At 40.5% G+C, this 23,169-nt stretch overlaps 1 protein-coding gene across 1 annotated transcript in view; it reads right to left on the bottom strand.

Annotated features, from left to right (window-relative positions):
* Nucleotides 1-10,149: 10,149 nt before the first annotated feature.
* The window catches only part of neurl1aa (neuralized E3 ubiquitin protein ligase 1Aa), a 31,791-nt gene continuing 18,771 nt past the window's right edge, over nucleotides 10,150-23,169 (bottom strand). Inside the window, exons 4-6 of the mRNA XM_058046598.2 lie at nucleotides 20,964-21,686; nucleotides 14,653-14,802; nucleotides 10,150-12,292 (exon numbers count right to left, since the gene is read on the bottom strand). Coding sequence (XP_057902581.2) covers nucleotides 12,051-12,292; nucleotides 14,653-14,802; nucleotides 20,964-21,686 — 1,115 coding nt within the window. The 3' untranslated portion in view covers nucleotides 10,150-12,050. The remainder of the gene's footprint in view (nucleotides 12,293-14,652; nucleotides 14,803-20,963; nucleotides 21,687-23,169) is intronic.

Genomic DNA, 23,169 nt, shown 5'->3' with positions numbered 1-23,169 from the left:
TGAAATCAGAGGGGGAGCCAGAGGTGTGAGAATGAGAGGAGGAGGACGAGGACGAGGAAGGATGAGGGCCATAATCTGTGATGAGATCAGGGCCACTTTGGTTGCCCATGTGGTAAACCATGGTCTAACAATGAGGGGGGCTGGGCAAATGGTCAGAAATCCACAAACACACAATCCACTTCTCCAAGCTATGGAAGATGCATGTAGAGAGATTCCATGCTTTCCATGGCTGGATTCACCATGCTAGGAGATATTTCCCCCGCTGCTTGGCCAGAGAAAACCTTGCATGTGATGTAGATGAGGTGCTGTGGCCTGACCCAAACAGAAGTCGTGATGCAGCATAGTCTTTTGCTTTGTTACTGATTGATTTTTTTTGTTTATTATTATTTTTATTATTTCTTTAACTGAAGCTGTATACATTTAGATGCAGACCACTGTATGTGGAACTTTGTGTTGGCTGTGATGAACACTTCGTACATTGTTTTTCTGTGAAAAATAAAAATATATATTTCTGTGTAATTTTGTGTTCTGAGTCAAAAAAAAAATACTCAAAAAACAATTCTAAAACATTTTGCAAGAAGTGTCACACTGAACACAAAAAGGCCCAAGTCATGATGAATATGATGTAACCACAGTGTTTTACACTGAGCACATCAGTGTTCAAATGGTTCATATAAATGTTTCTTCATATCGTGGCTTGTGTGCGTCATTTGAATGAAGAATGAAGACTGTTTTGGATGTAAAGTTTCATTTTGCAGGAGAATTGAGGGGGTTTCAGAAATGTGTGAGTGATTTTTGGATTTGTGTGTAGAGTTCTGAGAATATGAGGCATCCTTTCAGAAAATGTGTTAAAACAATCGAGAAAAACTGTAATATTGTTGCTAGATCTGTAGAGGGTTTGCTGCATAACCTGGAGTTACTGGAGCCTTCATAATTAGTGGCGAGTGGCAGGTAACCCGAGTTCGATTACACCCGCGGGTATCTTTGTGTGGAGTTTGCATGTTCTCCCCGTGCATGCAAGGGTTGTCTCCGGGTATTCCAGCTTCCTCCCACATTCCAAAAACATAGGTAATTGGCGACTCCAAATTGTCCATAGGTATGGATGTGGGTGTGAATGGTTGTTTGTCCATATGTGCTCTGTGATTGGCTGGCCACTAGTCCAGGGTGTACCCTGCCTCTCGCCCGAAGACAGATGGGATAGGCTCCAGCACCCCCGTGACCCTCATGTAAATGAATGAATGACTGAAATATATTTAATTAGCAATATGTTTCATTCTGCTTACAGGCCCATAATTATTAATAAATCAAATACAGTAATACCTCGCCACGTCATGCTTAAAATTTTGCACCTTCACTACCACAGTTTTCAAAACTATATTAATAAATCATGCGGTTGAGAAGATTGATGGATAGACATTCAGAAAACATTCAAAGATGTTATGATATGTAGTAATCTACACTGGTCACTAGGTGTCGGTAATGTTAAGATAATGCTGGGTGAGGCACACAAGCACCAGACCCTATGCCCAGAACAACAGTCTTTTATGGCGCACAACAGGCACAATAATCCCCAACATGGGCTACTGTTGCCGCGGTAACCAACGCCAAGCTAAAACACACAAAAGCCGTGGCACCACAACGCATTTACACAAACACATACTGTAGTTATGGCTTATTTGATCTTATTATTTCAACTATATTGTGTATTACAAATGTAAAGGTGACTATAGGGGTGTTATTTCACCTCTAGAAGGCTCTAATAAATGTTAAAAATGGTATTTAGAAGGACATAGGCAGGTTTGCTATGCAGTAAATATGAAAAGACTAGATTTATAAATAAGGAATCTTACATAGTAGAAATTCAGCCAATTAATCAGCGATAAATGAGGTATTACTGTACGGTAAATAAGGGTCTTGAACTTAGAAAAAGTAGTAAAACCTGGAAGTATTAGGAATAAAACATTGTGTAGGACAACCATATAGAAATATTTTAAAAAAATGAAATTAGAATGTTCTACTTTCTACACGCAAAGCATTTCATTGATAAATTAAATATTGTTTAATGAACCATGCTATTTATTATTATTGTTACTATTATTATTATGTGAATTGGTGCACTTTCTTTCTTCCGTTCATTATTTTTTTGTTTTTTTTTGTTTTTAACCTCAATTGAAGTTTTCAACTCCATGACAAACGTTTAGTAGTATGTTGTGTTAAAATGGGAAAACGGTGACCTCTGGTGGATAAGAGAAGATAATGCAATATCATTTTTTTTGTTTAATTTATTACTATGGTGATTATTCATCCGATCCACACAACTACCAGCCACAGTCTCTGTGCTTCACTGATAATGTTGTTTTATGGTCAAGCGTTGAGATTTCGCACTTTGTTCAGCAGTCCTTGAACGCACCACAGTTGTCCACAGCAAGATGAACGTAGGTTAGTATAGCCTGAAGCCTCAAACGCGGGGGTGTCCAAACTTTTTCCACTGAGGGCCGCATACAGAAAAATGATGCAAGGGCCACTTTCATATTTTGTATAGATATGCTAAGAAGTTGTGAACAGTAATATGAGTGTGAACGTCACAATTTGCTGTTTTTTTTCCGCATAAATTTGATGAAAGTTTTGACTTTATCCACATAAAATTACTGTCTTTTGTATTTTTTCTTACATTTTCCAACCGTTAACTTTTTTTAATTTGTGTAATTTTTTTGACTTTAACATACCATATCCCACAACCTATTTTTCCCACAACGTTGCTGCTTTGGTTTGCATAATTTCTTCAGTACTTCGTTCAACTTTATGCTACTAAAATGACATCATCTGCCCTCATATTAAGACGTTCTCATTAAATTCATTAAAAATGTATTTTAACATTACTCCATTCAATTTGTCCAATTTTTTTCAAGCTAAATTGTGCATTTAAAATGTGCTGCTATTGGCTACAAATGGCCCCAGCGCCACACTTTGGACACCACTGCTCTTCTGGTAGCCCGGCGACCAGGCTAAAGGGGAAGCGTAAGAGCGAGCCGTGTGTCAAAAGGCGGAGCTCATTTGCAGCAACACATGCTACCACAAGTCTTATTTATGTCTTATATGTCTTATTTTGTCTTACTATCACTACTATATTGAGTAATAAAAGCGTAAAGGTGACTATAGGGGTGTTACTTCACGTCTAGAGGGCTCTAATCATGTTAAACAGGTTCTATGCTCGTAATTTATAAATAGGAACTCCTACTCAGTGGAAATTCACTTGTTACAGTTGGCGTCTTCATGTTGCTGTTTAATAGTAATGATGAAGCAGGTTCTGTTATATACTGTATATTTTTTAATACAGAGTCATAAACACTTAAAAATGGATCAAATTGAGTAAACAACCAATGATATCATGTAAAACCCGTTTACAGCTTTTTAAATACAATTTGTAGCATTATTAGAGCCCTCTAGACACAAAGTAACACCCCTATAGTCACCCTTACACTGCATTTCCCAATATCGTAGACACAATAAGAGGAAATAAGCCATCTTGGACATAAACGAGACTTGACAGCGCACTTCCTGTGGTAGCTATTGTAATGTTAACGACACCTAGTTACATGACCAGTGTAGATTGCTACTTTACTGCTGCTGTTTGTGGTTGAGGAGAGCCTGCTTATTAATTATTATTATTATTATTATTATTATTATTATTATTATTATTATTATTATTATTATTATTATTATTATTATGATAGGTATGAATGTGAGTGTGAATGGTTGTTTGTCTATGTGCACTATGATTGGCTGGCCACCAGTCCAGGTTGTACCCCGCCTTTCGCGCAAAGTCAGCTGGGATAGGCTCCACTAGGTTACACTATAGTATTATAGTTTCCGCCATTTTTGAACATAAATTTGTGCAGAAGTTTTGGTGTGAAGGGGACGTTTTGTCAAAAATGTGTCTGGAAGGATGAAGGATATATGTGAAAGCATGTTTGTCACGCCGGCAGTCATCAGTGAGGGCTGTGCCCATGCGGCAGAACGGAACGAGTCCAATTCCGCCCTTTAATTCGTCTTAGTCAACACCAACAAGACACGTATCACACCGCCACGGCTTCCTGCATCAAGTGTACCGTGGCTGCCTTCTGCCTCGGGTGTCTCGGGTGTCGTCGTCAGCTCACGTATTTTGGTGTTGCGAGATGAGCTGTCACATGTGACTGATATTGAGTGACAAGTGGAGACTCTTGTCGCCTCAGTCACTCCGCTTACGTGCACTAAAAATGGCCGAAAATGTCCACTCCTTTCATTTTCCACATGCCTACACTCAACAAAATATATTATATTATAAATTATTATTATAAAACATTTTTCTTGTGACTGAATGTGGCCTGTGAGTGTGAATGGTTGTTTGTCTATATGTGCCCTGTGATTGGCTGGCCACCAGTCCAGGGTGTACCCCGCCCCAAGACAGCTGGGATAGGCTCCAGCACCCCCGCGACCCTCGTGAGTAAAAAGCGGTAGAAAATGAATGAATGAATGAATGTGGCCTATTAGTAAAATAAAATTAATATTTAAGCAAATTGTATTTTTTTAAACCTAAATGAAGCATTTCAAGCATAAAATATCAGATCAAAAATATATATAAGACATTCTTTCCCAAGATGCATTCAAAGACGTTGTAATGAGACGCAGTATTCTACACTGCTCACTAGGTGTCAGTCATCTTACATTGATGACGCAATAGTACTAGTACCGCAGGAAGTACTGTACAGAACAGGAAGTAGAAAAAGAACAAGAATCTGTCCCTATACCAACATGTTTGAGTCAATATTATGTCACATGTCTTCTCCAGTATGTCTTATTTTCCTTTAATGATGTCTACTATATACAAGTAATAGTATTAAAGTGACTATAGGGGTGTTATGTCATGTCTAGAGGGCTCTAACAACATTAAAACTGTACTTATAAGGTTATAAACAGGTTTTCAGTTATCACGAATAACCAATTAATGGCAATAAACGAGGGATTACTACACAAAAGGTCATCCATTTTGGAGTGGCCTTTTATTATGGCCAGCCTAAGACACACCTTTGGTGTAATCATGCTTTTGAATTAGTATCACAGACGATATGGATGAAATAGCGATCACTATTTGGATCGATCCGCCCACCCCTACTGGTCGTAAATAGCTTTCCACGGGTTGGTAATGTTTTAAGGTTTAGTACTTTGACTCTCGTGATTATGGTGGACCTACGAGATCAGGGGTCTCAAACACGGCCCGCAGGACACTAGTTTGAGGCCCCCGCCTTGATATGAAAGTTTAATGTTAGTGCGGCCCGCGCAAGTTTGATATGGATGCTGTATGGTATCATGTACCCAGAAAAAATTATTACGTTTGATTAATGTTCATGTTAAAGGTTAAATAACTGTTAATAGTTATCCTCCCTATCTGTGTGGAAGTGGTAAGTTTTTGGCTATTTAAGTTTAAAGGAAATAACTTGAAGGCTACCGTTTAGGTCGCTAGCTCTCTAGTTTGCGAGTTAGCATGTGTCTCAAGACCCTGCAGTTGCGCAATATGTTGTAAATAAAAAGAGTATAAATGTGACTATAGTCGTGTTTTGTCATGTCTACAGGGCTCTAATAATGCTTTGTTAATTTTAATCGGAAAAAAATCATTTGTCTACCCACCAACTATATGTGGTTTCTTAAGTTTTTATTATTTGCTGTTTTATTATTATTATTATATTTATTTATTACTGATTGATTGATTTTCTTTATTCTTGATTTGTTTATTTATTTTTCATCTTATTTTGTGCAGAAAAATAAAAAAAAAATGAAAAAATTAAGATATTTGAGAACAGTGGAATGTTTTATCAGAGCTTTTCTTGTAGAAAATCGGAACCAAAGCACTGAAAAAGTTTGTATATTTTTCTGTTTTTAATAAATATTTTAAAAAAAATCTTTTTTTTGGAAAACCTGATGTGGCCAAGTCTCACCCAGACCCTAGCTCCAGTGGCCCCCAAGTAAATTGAGTTTGAGACCCCTGTAGTAGATACAACTACAGCCCTGCCACAAATCTATGTTACCACATTCTAGTCCGGTCAGTCAGGACTCCGAGTACTCAAACTCCTGTTCTCGGGGCAGGTTCTCATCCCCGATGCGTAGATGGCACTCCAGTCTTTTTCCAGGCGAGAACCCTCCCAGTGGCTTCACACAAGATCATGACATGGTGAAGTCAACAGGACCACGTCATCTGCAAAAAGCCAATCCTGCTTCCATTAAACCGGATCCCCTTAAAACCCTGGCTGAACCTGGGAAGTCTATTCATAAACAGAATCCAGGGCAATCACTGAAAACCAGTTTGACTTTGACTTTTGGTTCAAAGCTTTCTCTAGCTCTAAAACACATGGTGGCTGGCAGGGCAAAATCTCATGCATCTTCAAAGACCCTGATCAGAGCGTAGACTTGGTCCACAGGTCTTCAACCAGGACGAAAACCACACTGAAATCCCAGATTAAATTATCCAGCAGCCCCAACTCTCCAGAAAAGACTCTAAAAAGACCCGACCAAGAAGGCTGCGGAGTGGGAGCCCACAATAGTACCACCTCCCCCCTCAAAAAGGGGACCACCAGACCGGTCTGCCAATCCAGAGGTACCGACCCCGATATCCATGTGATGCTACAGAGTCCTGTCAACCAAGGAACTCCAGGGGACTCTCATCCACCCACAGGACCCTGCTCATGGGGGGCTTGCCGACCACCTCGGCAACCTCGGCTCTCCATTGACAGGAGAGCCCACCATGGAGTCCCCAGGCACTGCTTCCTCATTGGAGGACGGATTGGTGGGATTAAGGAGGTCCACAAGATCGTCCCCCCCAGCAGAGACAGCAGATGGTACCACTTGTTGTATCTACGACTACAGGAATGCTGGAGCCTATCCCAGCTGACTTCACGCAAGAGGCCCGGATGATACAAATGATACAAAACAGCTGCAATATTGTTTTCATTGAGGCATTAGCGACTGCTGTCCACTAGATGTCTCTCTTGCTCTGTTCTTGTTTCACAGCACATTTGTGAGTGCATCTATTAGTGGGACCCCCACTAATAGAGCTTTTCTTGTAGAAAATCGGTACCAAGGCAAAGTTTATTCATTTTTCTGTTTTTAATAAATGCGTTTTTTTTTCTTGGAAAACCTGATGCGGCCCAGCCTCGCCCAGACCCTAGCTCCAGTGGCCCCCAGGTAAATTGAGTTTGAGACCCCTGTGCTAGACTATATTTATGGAGACAATATAACACATCTATGCATGTAAAAATACGCAACAAATTGACAGAGCACTTGGAAAAGAAATACAGAACAGATTTCTAACAGGTTGTACAAAATATTACACTGATCCAAATAATGGAATAATTCCGAATACGATGGTCCAGAACATGAAAAAAATAGAGGAACTTTGAAAGACAACAAGACAAGATGCTGTGGAGATTGGAACGCGCCAACGGATTTGTTGTGTCTTCAAAAGCTATGGAGATTAATTCACAAAAATTAAAAAAAAAAAAAAACACCCTGAAGGGAAATGCGATTTTTGTGAATAACTAGTAAACAAACATTGGTATCATTATGAATCCAGTTGGTCATGGTATGTATATTTCATGTTATTTTCTTAATAATGATTTCCACTGTAAATCCTTTTACAGATCAGAAACACTTAAACACTAAAATGTCCAGGATTCCATTATTAGATGAAGCTGTAAAGAAAAGTGTGACAAAGACGGGAAGATAAGCCAAAGGAAGTACACTCTTATTGAAACACATGGAAAGTTTATTTACCACAATCATCTGACTCACTGAATATAGTTTACAATGTTTGCAATAAAAAATGATAAGAGGTGGCAAAACACACACTTCCTGTGCTCATAAATGGTTGGTCCCGATGTTCACATAAGGTAAACACATCAGTCATGCATGACGCAAATGCTATATTGACAATCTCATTCATTCAGTTTAATTCCAAACCTTCCAACATGTTAACCACTAATCCACCGCGTGGCAAAGTACAGTCGAAGACCGCAAACTCACGCAAAAAAAAGAAAAGCAACCGGATGTAGCCCTCCATCGGTGATGGATGATAAGCACATTACAGGGTCATCAACATTCAAGGAGCCTTTTTCAGTTGTTTGAATGCAACGGTGACTTTTTTTTTGGATGTAAATGAAGTTAAAAAAGACTGGATTTGGTCAGAGAGTGCATAAAAAAACATGCCATGACTGAAAAATACTTAAAAGTTTACAATCAGCTGCTGAATAAAGTGACATTTATCACCGCCCTGATGGTTTTCTCACAACAGAACAGCTCTAAGATGAGTTCCCACGCAAGAGGATGTGTCTCAGATCCAGTACTTCCCTCAGTACACTTCCATGTGTACTGTGTACCTTGTACAACGTGTCATTTTCAACAGGTCTGTCTGGCTATTTTTAACTTTTGGTTGCCAAATCTAAACAGGGTCCCGCCCATTGAGACCTTTCCAGTCATATATAGCAGTTCTTGCTTGTGTTAATTTGTATAAGTACAAGGGAATAAGGGTTGTGTGATTGTTGATTGTATATGAATTGTTCACAAATAGGCTTGTTGATGAAAAATATGTTGCAGGTGTGTGGTAAGATCTTGTGTTGCAAAACTTTGTGGGATTCAAATGATTCAAATGAAAGATTTTGCAATAATAAATGATTCACACAATAAGTGAAAATGAATTGGATAATTTTGCCGGTTTCCATAGATTGCCATATGCACTTATTTGTTTTTCTTGTCTCTCGCTTCCAAAATGGCCCGAAGACATCGGTTAGCACTTAGGCGCTTCATAGAGAAACATAGTTTTGTCCTTGGCAATTAGGATGAAAAAGATGAAAGCCAAAATCGGTTAAATCCAGTCATAATTTTCATTGGATTTTTAAAAAGATTATTTTAAAATCTTGCACATTGTCTTATCTCATGAAACCCCTGAATTTTGTGCCTACAAACTGTTTTATTGAATGTCAGCAAAATCATAAAATAATTCATGACCTTGAACATTTTCAAACAAGAAATATTACTATCAGTATCGGTACCTTCAATACTGGCCGTGTATTCACTTGGATCAGATTGGAACCACACCAGACTGTGCAGGATCAACCACCTCAGCCGCCGTTTTTCCTTCTGCTGCATAGCCAAATGGCAACTACAGCGGTTGAATGTGAATGCACTTACACACTTCAAAGTGTACATAGGGGAGTGAATTGAGACACAGCAACAACAACAACAACAACCTGCAACTCTGATTGTGTTCAACACTGCCGCAAAGTGTCTAACATCATTTGTATTCACACTGTGCACTATTAAAAAACTAGAATACATTTCAAATGCAGTATTGGGACGAACAAGGAAACAGTGCCAAAAAAATTTTGTAGAAAACACATTGAAATCACGTTTATGTTTGAAGCACATCAATAAAATGACTGTTTCCAAATACATAAATTAGCATTCGAATGTGAATCAACACTTCAAGCAGTAGCAAGATTAAAAATAAGGAGGGATGTGTCAGCACTTGCTGGTAAAGGACAACTGGCAAATGCAATAGCAGCAAAGCTTGGAGCCCCGTTTGTTGACGGAAAATAAATACAGTCAATTAAATATAAAACTATGCTATTCTATGCTAACTAAGCTATGCTTTATTGGTGAGCGTTGATAGAGTAGATCCCCGCATATTCGCGATTGGCCATTTGCAACACCGTGTATTATATAGTCACATAAGACAAACCAACAAGAGCTATTCCATCTGCCGTCACTCGTAGACTATGCAGGTACTAAAACAGAGGCTTACTAATATACCGGATTTTCCGGACAATATGTTTTTTCATAGGTTGGCTGTTCCTGGGACTTATAAATCAAAAAACTGTTTACGTTACATAAACACCGGACACCTTTTCTGTTCATGTTTATTTTTCGTTTCGCTGAATAACCATTGTGTTAGCATATCTTACACCTATTCAGCCTGTTCTCTATTCTTTTATTCATGTTAGAACTTGCCATACAAGAGGACGTAATGTCTGTTTTGGACAACTTTGTAAAATAAATTACCCGCAAAATTGCAACTTATACTCCTGTGCGACTTATGTTTTTTTCTACCTAATTATGCATTTTTGGCCTTGTGCGACTTATACTCTGGAGCGACTTATAGTCCAGAAAATACAGTAAACTGTAGTCCCTCACCTCTTTATTGGCTACTATATTGGGTAACACGAGTGTAAAGGTGACTGTGGGGGTGTTATTTCATGTCTAGAGGTCTGTTAAAAACATTTCTGGACTGTAAGTACCAAAATATTCCAAATTCACTCATAAAGGTCGGGTCTGGTAGCAATTGACCGCAATAAATGAGGGCTAATGCTAAAACTATTATTTTATGATCATTTATAACCCGCAAGGCATGCTGGGGGTGGCCACTCTCACACTTCGCCAGCATGAAATGGACCAGCATTCATTGCGAGTTACTGTATTTTCTGGACTATAAGTCGCTCCGGAGTATAAGTCGCACAAGGCCAAAAATGCATATTTAGGTAGAAAAAACATAAGTCGTACTGGAGTATAAGTCGCATTTTTTGCAGGTAATTTATTTTACAAACTACTTGACCAAAACAGACATTACGTCCTATTGGAAGGTTCTAGTTCTACCAATAAAAGAATAGAGAACAGACTGAATAGCTACAAAAATAAAAAAATAAACATGAACAGAAAAGGTGACCAGTGTTTATGTAACGTAAAAACTTTTTTCATTTATAAGTCGCTCTGGAGTATAAGTCGCAGGAACAGCCAACCTATGAAAAAAAGTGTGACTTATAGTCTGGAAAATACAGTATATATTAATACAAAATAGCAACGTTTCAGTGTCGAATTTTCTGATTCTTGCAACGAGTGGGGATCTACTGTGTGCAGGTGATGAGCTAGGATGCAATGACTGGCAAAAAAAGAATCACACTGAAAGCACGGGATAGGTGCGATTCATATTTAAAATTGCAGATTTTTAAAATTGATTTCTATAAAGCATCTTTGCTGCTGGTGAAAAAACGTTCATATAATATGGGAAATGTGGATTTACAAAAATACATGATCATTTTTGTGTGCTTTATTTTTCTCGCATCTGAGTGAAAAATGTGACAGTGCCACAGAATAGTTGTTTTTTTTTTTTTTGGTAATTTGCCACATAGAAATATAACAGGTAGATCTGCTTGTAACGAATGTGGGTTAAGGCAGGAGGCTGTGTCATAACTGATACCATGGCAACAATCCCGACTTCACGTGTTCCGGTGGGGGCTATTTCTGAGGATCTGTGAAGTTGTCAGGATTACTCACAGTGCATCAGCCATTAGTTTGGGAAAATAAGTCTCTATATTTCAGAAAGAAAGGAAATACACGACTGGCCCTGAGAATCTACTCCCTGTTTGTGTTTTTACGAACCACCAGCTGTTGAGTCGGTTTTCATTGTCTCACGGTCACTGGGCATTTCCGTGAGGAAGCCGATTTCAGTGCAAGATACACCACATTGCAGAGCAAGCAGCTAGCTAGCACAACAACATAGCCACCAGATACATTTGAAGTAGTACTACCATAAAGGTCTATTAGAATATAGAGTACAAGAGGCGTTACAATCCTACTTACAGTCAGCACCGTGTCTACATACGCCACTTATTGATTACGACCACGACAATTACAAGGGTCCATCATTGCAACGCTAGACTGACTCGTCTTTTCCGACAAGCTCTGTAAGCCACGGACACGACACCATTTACACGCTGAGGGTAACTGAGCGCCTATTCTCAAAGACTTACCAAGACATCCCAAAAGGTGACAACCCCTGCGTCTTTTTCAATAAAATCACAAATCTGTGTCTTCAAGCGCTGGCCCTGTGTGAGACCATCCCAATGGGAGTCGTACTGTACCTGCGTTATTTGAGATCCCGGCTGGATGACAATACCAAATGAATGCATCATAAGAAGTTCATTGAAACATCTTCATTGGCGTGCCATCCGTCGTCCCCTTCCACTTGTTTATGTACTTCGGTAGGTCTTGATGATGTCTTTAATCTGCCTTCTGCAGATGGGACAGCAGGCGTTGGACATTTTTTTGAGCTTTAGGCCACAGGTATAACAAAGACACATGTGTCCGCAGGCGTAGATGACCGTGTCCACGGTGTTCTCGTAACAGATAGAGCACTCGTCAGACCAGGGCCCACGACCTGATGGGAACGTAGGCGACTTAGGGAGGCTGACTGGAGAATTTGGGGTTGTTCCTGGAGAAGAAAAGTTACATGTTAACAAGACTCTTTCATATGCAACACATTCAGTAAAATAGTAAAAGAACACTATTGACAGTTAAACAAGTCTGGGGTCTCAAACCTGTGGCCTGTGGGTACTACATTTTGTGGCCCTGAACTTCACATCAACCAATAAGAGATGGTTTGAGGCACTTCAGCTAGTTCAGCCTAACAGGCGTTTCCACTTGCACGAATTTCACTACAGCACACAACTTTCCGTAGGATTGGAGAGCTGACAATTTTGTGGAGGAGCTGTCAATAATAAACTGCAAGCAGTCGGTAAGTTTTCCATGATTACTAATGTAATGCAATGTAAACCAAGGAGTTTTGACAGCATGAGTGCATCCACTTCCATAACATTGCTCCTGCGCGGGTTTGACCACCATGATGGTGGGCAGAATCCAGAAACTATGTATTGAAAACATGTCCTTCGCACACTGCTTAGCTATCAAATACTCTAATAGACGGTCCAAAAGCAGTGGTAGAGCCACAGGGTGGCTAGCGGTGGCTGTGGCCACCTTACTGGTCATCTAGACCAGTGATTTTCAACCACTGTGCCGCGGCACACCTTGAGAAACCGTCAGGTGTGCCGTGAGGAATTATCCAATATCACTTTTTATAGTTAAGATTTATTAATCATCATTTGCAAATATTATGTCAATAGCCATTATGTCAATAGTATACATGGACCCAAATATTCAAATTGCATTTGCTTTATTTGCTCAAACAGAAAGAATTGAACAGGGATGGAATATTCCTTTAACCAATCCGATTGAGGTATCTTGTACCCGCTCAAACGGAAAGTTGTCAGGGTGCGTTCTTCTTCGTGGTGTTTTTCTTCTTCTGTTGTTTATTGGCGGTTGGCAAGCAGCTTTCGTATGCATTAGCGCAATCTGTGGAACAAAATCTAAACCCTTCTATACTTTATTCACAAGTGCAGTTTTATTAAAAAAGAAAATATATATCTATATAAAACATGTCCTTAGTTTAAATATAAAATATTAGCAAGATTGAATTTGATCTTTTCCTGTTTCAATTGATCCCGGGTGCGTTCTTTCAGCACATGCTCAGATATGACGTAACACGCAGATCCAGACGTTCTTCACTTTTATAAATGGAGGCCAGCAATCGGCACTGGACTAAGCAAAGTTTGTTTTTGATTCAAACTAAATTTCAAGACTGGACAGACGAAAAACTGTCAATACGGAGTTATTCCAACAAGTGAACGAAAAACTCGGTAAAAGTCGGTATCACATGATGTTGTTTACGTTTTACTGCGCATGCCCTGACTATTCTGCTTGATTTTCACGGTGCAGATTGGAATATTCCTTTCTATGGATACCATTGTTTCCCGAAAGGTCATTCGGAAAGAGAAAAACTTGTCATGTAAAAACGTGGCTACTGTGGAGTGTCTGTGGTGTAAAGACTGGCAGAGCAATGTAATATTGGTCCGTGTGGCAACACCTACCTTGTTCCTCTGATAGACTTATTGATGCATGTGTGAGGTCGTGGTGACATTTTGTAACATTTTTGGTTAGTGGTGTGCCACAAGATTTTTCCAATGTAAAAAACGTGCCGTGGCTCAAAAAAGGTTGAAAATCACTGATCTAGACATCAACATGGTGTGACTGATCTAGTATCAACATATTGCCACCCTGATGTGAATCATGGTCGCACCTTAGCCACGACAATAAAAAATATCTGGCTCCGCCACTTGCACAGCATGTAACAAACAACTACTAAGCAACTACTACTACTATAGAACAATGACTCTAAACACATAACATTTTCCAAAACAAGTGCCACAAAGCATGCTGGGAAGCGCTCCCATCGATGCTGTGTAAGAGGATACACTGCCAGGCACCTGGCAGCAAAGACGAGGCAAGAGAAGCTGATGTTCTTCGGAACCGTTCTTCAAGTTCTCAACTATTTTGACTAAAGATCGAGAAGACTGAATGCAGATTCACCAAAAACATGTTACACACAGGGTGTACAGTAACAGAGTTTCCACTGCATGCACTTTGGCAAATTCGCCATGTGACCACTTCAGTGACCATCCTAGGCTATTCTTTCTTTCACTGAAGCAATGAAGCAATGAAACAATCATACCATGTTTGTATATTTAAAATTCCCTTCTTTCCCCCCCAAATTGAAATTAAACATACAAAACACAGCATGTCAAATACAGTATATTCCAACAATGAAGCAGCTAGTAGCCCTTTGTTTTTAACTACAACATGATGACATCAGCTCACTATTCCATAATGAATTATATTACATCCCCCCGAGGGCTGATTGACTTCCTGCTTCTGTAGTGGACGAGTGGGTGGACCTACCCCCTGCTGAGCTGCAGTACGCTGCAGAGCACAGACCACCACTGAGAACTGGATCCGAGCTTCCGCTGCCCAGGGCGCTTGGAGTGTGCGGTGAGGAGGAGGGTGAACTGGGGTTCGACACGGCCCGTGGATCACCAACATGAGTGGAGCCTACGGCAGATAAAAATTAGAATTATCCACATCGTACTAAAAATGTCCTGTTCTTGGTATAAGAAAATGGCTTGCAGGGTACACACATAAAACTGCGTTGGAAGAATATGATGCAATACAAAAGGGAGGCCTTGGCAGCTGCAGTGGGGGAATTGATCTTTAGCTCCTCCTGTCAATGTGCCAAGTGTCCTTGCGCATGACATTGAACCTTAAGTCATCCTTTGACAGATCATGACAGGTCCACCCCCACGCATGTGTCAATGAATGAAGCAACCAGAGACCAGTGAAGCATGGCAGCCTTTAATAATTCTGAGCCTTGAAAATATAACAATGCATTTAAGATAATAATAAAATGACTGCCGGGATAAAATATTATTTCTATTTATTATGAGACAGTTAATTCATACTAGCATAACCTCATGTTAATTCCCTAGTCATTGTTTCACCTTCCATCTGATTACTTGACCCTCAACACTCAAGGTCTTGTAGCATGCAAGCTTTACTCGTAGACCCCATTTCTCTTCATGTACCAAAGTCATTTTGTCCATCTCCCTGTTAATCCCCTGGTAGGCAGGCTCGTTCCACCCAGCGCAGCTGAGGGAGGATCTGCTGTGACCCTCCATGATCCCGCCTGCTAAGCACTAGATTAAAGTGACCCATGTGAACAGCTGTGAAAGGCTTCCCTGCGTCTACAGCATTGCCTTTCTCCACAGCTATCCGTCTATCCAACAATCCATCCAGCTTTAGCACTATAAGAACATTTGCAGTACATTTACGTTCTTTGAAGCATGGGAGCTATGCGACAATCTCGCAGGGTGGGGTTTGGCATGAGGAGTGTCCAGAATGTCTGGGCTGAAGTTCAAGGGTGCCACGATGGGTTTCACACACAGTTGGTCAGAAGTTTATCAACACTCCTCGTGGGCATGTATGTCATACTCATTTTGGACCCTTAATGATTTATTTGAACCTCTACTTACATCAACTATTTAAAAAAAACAACCCCAAGATTTGTATTTTTAGTATTTTTTATTATAAATTATTCTCTAATTTGCAGTCATAATTGTACTACTACATATCCCCGGCATGGCCAGGCAAGGCACATAATACTGATGCTTTTTGCGGGTTTGAATATTCATGCAGGTCTCTTGCGATTTTCCCCATTTTCAAACGTAGCTAGCACATAGTTAGCACGTATGTCAGGATGTAAGGCCCGCTTTATTGAAAATCTATTGTGCATCCCTATTTAAAACAATATGAACACACTACAGACTGTGTTGGTAAGCTCCGTCGCTCGTCCATGATGTCATCAGCTGTTGACTGTGTTGTTCTTTGCTAACTAATTTTTTTGCAAAATAACCCACCATGGGACCAAGAAAGTTCCAGCATGTTGATAAAGAAGTATTATAGTATTGAATTCAATAAATAACTCATCGCAAAATATGAAGATGATTGCCGTATGACTACCCCTTCCCCTCATCCCGTCATTGCAGCAAGAGTTTCCAATTAAGGTAAAAGTGATGGAAAATGTTGTATTTAATTTCTGATTCGTATGTATTGTGCATTGCTTTCTGCATGTAAAACTAATTATTCTCTAGATAAGAAGAAGAGATGAATTCGATGTACATTATTTCTTACGGGGGGAAAAAATATTTTTTCTATTTTTGACGGACCGTTTGGAATGGATTCATACCCAAAACCAAGGTCCCCCTGTACTCTGTTTCAGCATGAGCTAGTATAAAGATGTTTTTCACATTTCACATCAGCGTCATGAATAACCTTTATTCCATTGCCGCCTGGCATAATGTCAGATGTGAATCGTTTTTTTAAAGAAATCCAACAAGGAGACACACACACACACACAAAGCACAATGCGGACCCTAGGGTGTGTTCCCACCGCATACTTTATGCAATTGCAACATAGAATTTGTCCTTATATGAGATAACTTCTCACTTCAAAACAAATACTGCTGCTGTCACAACTAAAATGAAAGAATGATGTATCGATTGCATCAACAAAGTTGATATCATGAACCCTCCGGGCTTCCCTGGCTACGGCGGTGTGTGTTTCAGTGTTTCTCATCCAATAGGAAGGTTCATGACTTTGCCTGAAGTGAGAAGTCTTTGTGATTAATGCTTAATTTTGCCCTGCTGAGGTTCAGAAACCCACAGAGGGAACCATTCATCCCTCATTCTGTCTTTAACTCACATATTGAAATATTGATTGCTCTCCTGTCAACACAAAGCAATAAATTTTAATCTGGATCTGTTCCATAAATGAAATTCCCTGGAATGTAAAGATGATTACACATTGTGAGCTGATAAGGGGATGTTATATATGTGATTATTATTTTTTTTGTTGTCATGCCAGGTTTTTCTGGCGTCAGTAAAGGACTGAAACACACACAAGAGAAAACAGGCATGTTACTTATGGTAGCTGCTAAGCCAAAATATCAGCAAACGTTATGCTATCTGTCGGTTACAATGTGAATGGACTTTGGTGGAAAACAAAATAAAGTGGGATTAGATTAGCAACTAAAGTATATGGGTACTGGATCTCTAATTTGGCATTTCCTGACTGCAGTTTGTATTGATATTGCAGTCATAGTTACATGGCTGCATGTGGGTCAAGCTAATAAAGGACAATATTAGCTACGGGTGAATATTGGTCAAGCTAACAAAGGACAATGTTAGCTAGGGGTGAATATTGGTCAAGCTAACAAAAGACAATGTTAGCTAGGGGTGAATATTTTAAGCTCATGACACATCATGCAGGGGATTTTTAGGACCGCTTAAGTGCAGGTTCCAGCCTCTTAAGTCTTAAGTCTTGGCTCTCAATCAGGATACAGATCTATGTAGGTCTATATGTGGAGTTTGCATGTTCTACCTATGCTTGTCTGGGTTTTCTCCGGGTACTCTGACTTCTTTCTGCATCACAAAAAAATGCATGTTAGGCTAAATGGCGACTACATTTCCAGAAATGTGAATGACAGTGTGTATGGTTTTCTGTCTACACCGAGGTCGGCAACCTTTACTATCAAAAGAGCCATTGTCTGGAGGCACAAAACATAACAGCTTATAAATGTTTATTTTTATATGAAAACTATTCATCTTTCTCCGTTTTTCAAGTGACGCCAACTTGCGGGGTTGTGGTAGTGCATTTTGGGACAATGGATTGACAGCCTGCTCCTTTTAGCTCACTGGCTAACTATCAATCAGTGGACTTACCTTGTCGCCGGTTTGAGCCCGGCATGTGGATGGCCACTGTTACTTGGAAACAAATCACGACTTTTCAAAAAATGGGTGCTTGTTTGAAAATGTTTCTCGCCACATGTCAAGCATAAAGGTAAGCTCAACAAAGTAGGCTGGCAAACACCGGCTTACCCTCCTGTTCTCGCATTCATCCAATCAATCACCTTTCAGAACTCAACCATGATGCATTCACAGTCTTGCAAAAAGTTGGGATTTTTAACCCTTTTGAAAAATCATGTGTTACAAAAAAATATTTCAGCATTGTGAAGAAAACCACAACAAGAAGTATGAAAAGCCCGTTGCGGATCCAGAGCTGCGGGTAGCTGACCCCTGGTCTATGCTAAATGGTGGCCAGTCCACTAGATGGTAAGCTAAATGGTATACTTTAAATTTACTCCGTCTGAAAAAAACGCCCATCATTGGTCGACGGTGGTAAATGTGTAAACAAATTTTTTGGACTACCACATATTGAAAGCAGCACCTGACGGCTCACCATGTTCATTGGACATAAGTTACAAGTCCTATTACTTGACTTGTGATCAACCTTGTGATCTTGTTCAAATGAGCATCTGGCTAGCTTCAGGCTAAAGTTAGCTTTATTGCTAATTTCCATTCATTAGCTTATGCATGTGTTACTGTTGTGTAGAACAATTTTTGACAAGCAATTATACCAGCCACATTGTGCTGTTCACTAAGGATCGACCGACACATCAGCCGGACGATATATCGGGCCGATATTTGCGTTCTTTACTTGAATCGGTATCGGCCAATACATGCGTGGGTTCGCCAATATATTTTTCCGCCGCATGATTTACAGACAGGCATCCGTCCGGCAGCTTTATGTTGCCGGAGGACCCTGCAACACACGCAGCTGTGGCACCCCGCCGCCACATCATAACAAGGGTATGTTTTCAACTTTTAATTAGCCTCTAACAGTTAGTCTTAATTGAAATATTGCCACCTGCTTTGAAATAGTTAACACGAATGCAAAGTAAAAGAAAAAGTTTGCTTTTTACACCATACATAGTCCATCACTTTCACTGGGTGACCGCTGGGCATAACAGTTTAAGTCATGGTGTGACAACAAGAAATCCCAAAAACATCACATACCAACACAACAGACGAATAAAAGCACTCTCACTAGTTGAGCAAACCAAGAATGAACAACTATGAAACTTTAACTACAAACTGACGAACTATTTACATGGACGGTGCTGCAAAGCATGCTGGGAACCAGGAAGTGCTCCCAGCGACGCTACAATATAGTTTAGTTTGTCGGTCGGAAAACCAGGAATGCTGCTCAATGCTTCATCTTCAAAAGTGCCTAGCGTTGTAATTAGGGAGCTGTTGATGTAGTTGGGAGGCTAATGTGTACAGCTGTTACCAACACCGCTTTAATGGCAACGTTGTCAATTCAGTCCCATGGTGTTTGTAGGAGTTTCATTCAGCGAATGACGGGCTGAGGTTAAATGCGTGTCGTATTATTATGTGTGTGCGCTCTCTCCGAGCACACACGCACACACACAGAAGGAATTGGAGCAGCCGTGTCTGCTTATGAGAGGTCTTTAGCGTGCACAACACGAACTTTAATGATGAGAGAAATGTTTTATATATCGCACTAAATTGTGTCAGTATGATGTGTTTGTGTGTGGAGGGGGGTGGGGGTGTGTGTCTCACTGCGGAGGAGCAGTCATCACATCGATGCGAGATAAAACCTAAAAATAAGACAGAAATGATTTGCACATGACTGAATATTTATACCTTTTAAAGTTGATAATGCCTTTTAAATATGTGTTTAAGAAAGCTGAATCCTACTGTGTTCAGTGTTTACATTTCAATAAATATTTGTTTAAACTGGAGACCTGTAATATTTGTTATCATTGTAATTTGTTCATATAAATTAAGGGAGCAAAAGCCGTATCGGCCACAAATATTGGCCCAAGCAAAATCGGCCATCGGCTAAGGGTGATGGAAAAAAATCGGCATATCGGTCGATCCCTACTGTTCACTATGTGTCAGTTGAAGTGATCACGTAAAACAGTTACCTGCCAGATACAACTATTGCCCTCTGTTCAAGTTATGATGAGCATCTTGAGCTGGATGGCTAGCAATTTTGTGCAGAAACAAGTCCCTGACCTTGTGATGGCTGCTTTTTTACATCACATAGTTCGACCATTTGAGCCCCCCCCCTATATGTACTGTACTTTGTGTAAAGCCATGGACACAGTTGTCTGTTTTTCTCCACATTCATGAGCTGCCCGGCAATGTAGCTTAAGTTACCACCAGACCCATACATGCTTGCTGTGCTCCAGTGTCACACACACATTCAAGAGTGACAACTAGTTTCCAACACACATAATCTAGGTATATTATTCAGAGTTTTTAAAAGTTAACCAAATGAACTGGTTGCCAAAAGGAACAATGCCTTCCTACCGACAGGAGCTCTTTACAACTTTGCTTGCTCACTTCTTGTTTCTTTATCTGTGGTAAAGAATCTACTTTTATTCCCAACTCTATAAATGTCTGCTTCTCTTCCAGATATTTTTTTGTCATTGCTGCTGGTCAGAGGGTTTGTCTCAATAGGTATACTGTCACATTTTGCACCAAATCAATTTCATGCCCGGGGAGTAAATGAATGAAGCACGAGTTGGGAGCTTTCAACTGTGGTGAGCATGCATGAAGATCAATATTCTGATAGGTCTATTCTGAACCTGGGGCATGCCACGGTCTTATGGGAATGTTTTTTCCCAACACAGATTACTATTTGAAAGGGACATTTAAGAATAAAAGCGCTCCTAACTCCAGACCCCAGCTAAGCTAATAAAGCCCAATCTATGAGTCCTAAAAAAACATTTTCATTGAATTGAACCACAAGGTTGAGTCAAAAGTGATACCATGAGGCCCCTACTTACCCAGAATTCTCAGCTGAGTTACAGCACCATGTAGACCAAAGAACATCCACAGTGGCCGCGAGTTGTCCACACACACTTGCATGCCGACATTGGTGCCATTGTGGCTTAGGATGACCTCCCCTTCTTGGTTGACCAAAAATCCCAGGATGTCACTGCTTTGTAGAGGCGTGGGCACGCGGCATACTGCCCAAAACTCCTTCCTGTCTACGAGAGCCTCAGGATTGTATGGCAGGTCACTGGGGCGCAGAACGGCCGGGTCACAGGATGTCACACCATAAGACAGGGAACCTGAGCGGGCTGGACTGGACTTGGTGACTTTGATAAACACACACTCTCCAGTTCGTAGGGGCCGGTTTGTAAACACCAGAGTGCGCTCCTCACGTGAATGCTCTGATCTTGCCACCGTCTGCTTGTCTAACGTCTTAATGTGGGCGCCACGCAGCTGGTGGAAATGGAGATCACTCTCCAGGGCGGCTGGTAAAAGAGAGGACTGCTGTGAGTTGAGGGAGTTCTGGGGGATGGGACAGGTAGAAGAGGCCGAGGCCAGGTGAAGCGTGTGGCGGTGAGAGTGATTGTGGGAGGGGCCACCATCGTCTTGCTGAAGATTGAGGTCACACAGGCTAACAGAGAGCCGGGAGTCGTCTGTCTCGCGTCGCAGGGAGGAGGAACGCACTGTCGTAAAAGAGCGTGGGCGTAGGCATTCAGGAGGGACAATCTCACTGTCTGGAAAAGAACAGGGAGAGAAGCAATTAGATACATGTATTAAGTATGATGTTTTCCTAGTTAGAGAATTTAAAACATGTTTACCATCTTCTGAGTATGTTTTTGTTAATCTTATTTTTGAGCCCTTGAAACTGGAAAAAACACCCATTATAATAGACATGAAAGACATACTAAATAAGACATAATATTGACTCTCACATTGTTCTTTTTGTTAAATTTACAGTTTATGTAAAGTACTTCCTTTGGTGGCTATTGTCTTAATGTAAGATCTGTAAGATTCTAATACTAATCACATCTATACATATCACAAAATGCTTAATTTAGGAAAACATATGTAAAATTAGCTATTTCTGAGTGACAGGCCATGTTACGATGACCTTTGTAGCTATTGATCTACAGACTGCGGATGAAACTTGCACAGAAATTGTGTTTAAAAAAAAAATACACATAGGGACATTTCACTCAGTGGATTTATGTTCAACAAAGTTGGAGGAAAGTACGGTGGCTGAGAAAGCCCAACATAATTCAAGAACGAGCGCACACATACAAAGACCACAACACAAATGCAAACTTCACAACAAATTGACATAATAAGCCACAACTGAAAAGCTTCAAAAAGGTACAGTAAATATAGGGCAGTGGATTCACAATGGACCGGTCTGAAACCTGCTGATGAAATAACATGATGAAAGTATTCGTCCAAGTCCGGCCCCATTTCGGAGACTGTCTCTGCCGTCCAAACAGTTCACACAGTTCCAGGGGGGGGTTCCTATGGTGTAAAAGGGACTTAAGGTGCGGCTTTCATGTGATCCAGCAGGGGCTGGATTGGTGGGTGGGTGTAAGTCAACACCTGATTCTGCCCTTTAATGAATTATGATGACAAACTGATGAGTTCCTTAAATAATCTCAGGTGGTGGCTAGAGCTATTTTTTGTATTTTTATTTTTTTTTCCAGCTTCTGGTCTGAGCCTTTTTGATTCGAACAATTAACCACCTGGCCTGCTAATCCATTGCAAGCGTGACTTACAAGGGCCGAAGGTGGTGGAGGGAGAAATGCAGCATGTTCATGTTGGCAAAAAGAGTCTTTGGCTCATGCAGTAAATGTTTTTCATTCGGGAATGGCCAGCTAATGGAGTGCATGGGGAGGAGAAGAGAGGGAGGTTGGCTTTGGGGATCTGCTATCCAGAGCAGACGAAACGTGCCAGGAGTGTGAGCCAGGGTTGGAGTGGGCTGGGAGTGGGGATTTACTCTCACTCAAGTCACACACACACACGAGCTCTCTAACAGGGCTTATCATTATCCAAAGTCTTGGGAGGTTATTCCCTTGTGTCATCAAAGGTGAAAAGAAGGGAGAGAATGGAGAAGATACAACATACAGAAGATAATGGAGGTTTAAAAGGCTATAGCGGGGTGTACAACAGGTGAGTACAAATCAAATGGAAATGGTCTGGATGCTATCAGCTAAGAAAAATGGGTGAGATGGA

Source organism: Doryrhamphus excisus, linkage group LG9, assembly GCF_037039965.1.
Source record: "Doryrhamphus excisus strain RoL-2023G ecotype Guam linkage group LG9, RoL_Dexc_Guam_v1.1, whole genome shotgun sequence".
Taxonomy (NCBI): Eukaryota; Metazoa; Chordata; class Actinopteri; order Syngnathiformes; family Syngnathidae; genus Doryrhamphus; species Doryrhamphus excisus.
Note: the sequence above shows the minus strand (reverse complement) of the source record. Positions and strands in the feature narration are given on the sequence as shown.